This window comes from Eurypyga helias, unplaced genomic scaffold, assembly GCF_000690775.1.
Source record: "Eurypyga helias isolate BGI_N326 unplaced genomic scaffold, ASM69077v1 Scaffold1375, whole genome shotgun sequence".
NCBI lineage: Eukaryota > Metazoa > Chordata > Aves > Eurypygiformes > Eurypygidae > Eurypyga > Eurypyga helias.
The window spans coordinates 1-4,608 of NW_010250549.1; the positions used below are offsets into that span (position 1 = coordinate 1).

Genomic DNA, 4,608 nt, shown 5'->3' on the forward strand with positions numbered 1-4,608 from the left:
GGAATGGGGCCGGTAGCCCTCGCCCTCGCCTTGCCGCGGTCGGCCCTGCGGTCAGGAGCGAAGGGGCAGCCGAGCCGCGTAGGGCTGCTCTCCCGGCCGGCACTGCGGAGAAATTCTGGTTCTCAGCCACGGCGGTCGGTCTTGCCATTGCCATCGCTGGTTTTGTTATGTCATGTCAGGTTGGTCGGGTGCCCGAGTCAAAACAGCACTTAAAAAATTCACTTTCGGAAAGATTTTCTGCTTTGCTTCTTTTGAGCTGAATTCCCTTCTATATATGTCTTTTTTTTTTTTTTTTGTGGTAAAATTTTACTGTCGTCTCATCTCTGTCGTTCAGGAGCACAGAAAAAAATTACTCATTTTCACACCGTTAAATTGGTTGAATGACTACTGTCAAAGCTATTATGCTGGCTATTAGCATTATTTTAATCTGCTTTATAACTATTCTGGTCATGACTTGGTTTTGTTAAGAGGCAGAAAACGGTTTCGCTCCACTGAGACCACTGCGTGACTGAGGGCTCCTGGAATATGGAGAGGTTCCCAGGCGGATTCTTGTTGCTGTCCAGATGGCTCTGGCTTTAACCACCAGACTAATGGCACTCCTGCAGATTCACATCGTTGTGGGATGAGCCTCTCATCTTGGAAAGCTTCTCGCGAAGTTGTTTACCTCAGAAAATAATCTTCATCCTGCATGTTATGGTTTTGTTTTACTGGTTTTCCTGCTCAACAGTAGGTCATAGAGCTAGGAAAAAATTAGTGTTTGTTGTCAAGTAGAAAAATTAACTAGACTTAAGCTTGAGAAGGATTTCAGTACTGTTTACTATGAAACCATCTTTTGAAGTCTACAGTCAATCTTCTGGGAGGAAAAAACTCCATCCCAACATGGTTATGGTCTGCCACGCTAGATTCTTAGCAGCATCTAGAAGAAGCTTCAAGCAGTATTAAGAGGGTCATAGAGCAGCAACGTACATCTTTCACTGCAGTCTTATCTCAAGTGAAACTTGTTACGGGGATGCCTTTAATTCTTTGAGACTTCTAATCCCACTTGGGCTTTGAAGGCAAACATGAAGTCATGCTCTCCTAGCAAAAGTATGGTCCTTCGCTCCTGTTCTCCCCCGGTAGCTGCTTGATACCTAGTCTGAGCAGCCTGCTCTGTAATAGCAGAGATATTTTAGTGTTAGATATTATTGTTTGTATTTCAGGCTCAGTGCTCAGAAGCCTAATAGTAACTCCTGCTTTGGAGTTGTCTACCTTAAAAACATCCTGACCATGCTATCTCATTCCTACCTACGGATTACAGTAATTGTGGAGGACTCAAGCCATCACTGCAGTCGCTTGGTGGGTTATTGCATGTGCCGGCCCCTCAGTGAGAGGGACTTTTGTGAGAAGCAAAAGCCCCCTTTTGTGCAGACAGATCTCTTCCAGCCCCGTGAGAGAGAAGAAAGGAGCACAGTCTGGCTCCAGGGTTATCGGGAAATTGCTATAAAAGAAAAAGCTTTTGAGACCTAGGTGAGATGCATTTGTAGCTGTGAGAAATAGGGAGACCTGTTTAATGGTGTAATCAGAGGGGAGAAGGGAGAGTGATCTACAGCTCGTTGGGGCTCGGGTCTCATTTCTCAAAATAAAACCCCTGTTCTCGGAATACAAATCCTTTCTTTGAAAGTGCTGAATTCCTTTTCTTTCTTCTCTTTCACTGGTTTTCCTGGTCCTTCCATTCCATACTGAATCAAGTCTTGAAACCTTCATTCCTTTCCATGTGTTTTGCTAGTTTCATGTAGCTATGAAATAGAATAAACGTGTAAGAGCTGTTTATGCTTTCAGACTAGGGAAGAATCATGACCAAGATGAACTGCATCCTGCTGACCACCTGCATTGTTCTGGTCACTTTTTGTAGTTGTGGTGAGTATTATGGAGGTACTTTCCTGATGTAATGTTAAGACAGGAGCTGAGGAAATCATGGAAAAAATGTTGGAGAAGGAAAAATAAGAAGGGGGGCCTGGGTTATTTAGTACCCCTTTGGGGAATGACCAGCTGTATAGCACAAGAGAGAAATGAGATGGATAAAAAAGGGGCAGAATAAAATTCTGCTGAAAGGGTCTCTTGTCTGCCCTTTTGGAAGAGACAGTCATTATATTAAATGTTTGTTTCTTTTATCTACTCTGATTGTTCTGCAGGCACATGAAGGTAAATGTTTTCAAAAACAAGGACGTGCTTCAAAACCTTCGTTTCAAACTTGCCAGTCTCAATTTGTACACTGGGAAAAGCTTGTAAATTTTAGTTGAAGTCTTGAGTTTCATTAACCAGGTGGATGTTTTGTGACAGCTAGATACAGATAGTGATTCTTTTTTTCCTTTCCAATGCTGCTACTGTTTCAGTACTTTATTATTCAGTAACGACCCGCGTCGTTTCAGGTTATACCCTACGGTGTTACCACTGCGAGAACAGCCCCGCTTTGTGCAAGACCAATAGTACTTGCTTAGCGACGGAAGATGCTTGCTTGCAGATGAGATTTGGTATGTATACTGTCCTACAGACCTAAAATAAACATGGTGATATCAGTTTTCATTGCCTGTACACTTCTAATCTGCCCTTAGCATGCATTTCTTAGCCTCACAGAAGAGAAGGTTGCAAATACTTTTGAAGGTCATCCAAGCAACTGATAAGGATAATGATGATTTTGATAGCTGATTTGTACTTGTACAAGCATATATGCAGATATATGTATATCCAGGTCACAAACAGACAAACAACAAAAAGCTCACCACCCAAGGGAGCTGGAAAAAAAATCGGAGACTTTAAAATGCAAAACCTTTGCCCTGAATTTGTTACACTTCAAAAATAGATAAAGCATGTAGAACCCACAAAATAATCCTGCAGATGAAGACTCAGTCATTTATGAATTGACACTATTAAAATAAATTGTCTTTTCCTGAGGGTGAAGTCGCCTGCATCTTAGGAAGATGGTCAAGGATATTCAGGGCGTAGAGCTACTGTTCTGGTTGTTAAATAACATTTAATTAACTCTCTTGCTGCCAGTGACAGGAGTTCCGTTATAAAAACGGAAGTGCCGAATCACCTGGAATAATATGTATTCCCAGCTGGTTTCCTCTGCTCTAGAAACAGTGTTGAGCTGGCTTTGGAGAGCAGGAACCAGGATGGGGTGGGCCTGCTGTGCTTCCTGGGATGGTCCTTGCTAACACTCGTGACTTGGCGTGGAGGAAAGAAGCTTCTAATGCTGCTGGACCAGGATGCTGCTCTGTGCTTGAACCCTGAGAGATTTTCACTTTTGGTGTTTCCCAGGAGCTTAAACCTTCATGAGCAGAAGCTGTAGGCTCTCTAGCATGCAGCCTATGGTCGCTGTCCATCCTCAGGAGCCGAGTGCTTGAGGTGTCGAGCTAGGGAAGATGAAAGACAAGTTGGTTGATCTCTAGTGTCCAGGGGAATGAGGGGGAAAAGGGGAGTGTTCTGCTCTCCAAGCTCTGTCTTCAGGTTGCTGCTGGCAATGCAGCCGGTCGGATCAGACAGGACTCGGCTTCATCACTAAAACTAACTTGCGTTACTCCGAGCTTTGCAAGGGACAGCGCCCGCGCTGTGGGATGATACAAGAGCAATGCGAGTTGGGCTAGGTGGTGATGCGCTGTCTTTCTCTGTGCCAGGAGCCTCAGAGCAGGTGTCACTCAAGCTGCACCCTGTATCTCCCAGTGGGTCATGTGGACTGAACTGGAAGCACTGGTTAGCTTGAGCTAGAAATCTTTCTTAACCTATGGCCAAGAGCTACAGGAGAGCTCTGTGGAGGCGGGACCACGACTTGCTATTGCTATTTGCACTACTAAAGTTTTAGTGAAGGCAGATTTGGAAACTTCTAAACATTTGAAAAGAAGCTAAAAAACCAAGTATGTGGCAGTCTAGGCAGTGATTCTCTCTCTGAACCAAAAACGTTATTGTTTTCAATTTTTTTTAACCCTTTTTTTTTTTGTAGGTAAATTGAGAACTTCCTCCTGCTGGAAGTCATCCCAGTGCAGAATGAATGATATTGCTGAATTCTTCCAGTTGGATAATTTTGAATTCTTTTGCTGCCAACACGACTTGTGCAATGAGAGCGCAATTACCAGTGTTAGCAAAGCGGCCTTCAGTATTGCCTCTGCAGTGAGCATGTTATGGATGCTTCTGTAATAATCCTGATTTGTATGCTATACTTTCAAGCTGAAATTACACAGAGTTCACAACTCTTTTCTGAATTGTACTTAATGCATTTGCACTTCCTAGCTGTGGGCTGAGACATTGCCTTTTAATTTTAAATTTTGTTTCCTAAGGTTCCATCTGTTAAATCACTGTCCCTTTTCGTAGGAAAGAGATGTACCTCGTTACCACTTACAGGGAATTCGGGTATTTTTAGCCTGCCATATTCATGGAGAAAATAACTTGCTATGAAGCAGTGTCATCTTGTGGAGAACCTGGGCAAACTTCAGTGGGTGACGTGAAACGGAAGAAATGCTCTATGTTTTATGCTGGAAAACTATAATTTCTTACCATCCCATAAATTGTAATTAGTTTTGGTTGGGTTTTCTCTGGGTGTGTCTGGTTTGTTTTTTTTTGGATGCTTCCTCCAAC

General features: G+C 43.2%; 1 protein-coding gene across 1 annotated transcript; it reads left to right on the plus strand.

The window, feature by feature from the left end:
- The first annotated feature begins 1,832 nt into the window (after positions 1-1,832).
- On the plus strand, positions 1,833-4,170 carry CD59 (CD59 molecule, complement regulatory protein). The gene is made up of 3 exons (XM_010151691.1): positions 1,833-1,896; positions 2,409-2,510; positions 3,977-4,170. The coding sequence occupies exons 1-3, from the start codon at positions 1,833-1,835 to the stop codon at positions 4,168-4,170; spliced, it is 360 nt and encodes a 119-aa protein (XP_010149993.1).
- The last annotated feature ends 438 nt before the right edge of the window (positions 4,171-4,608 follow it).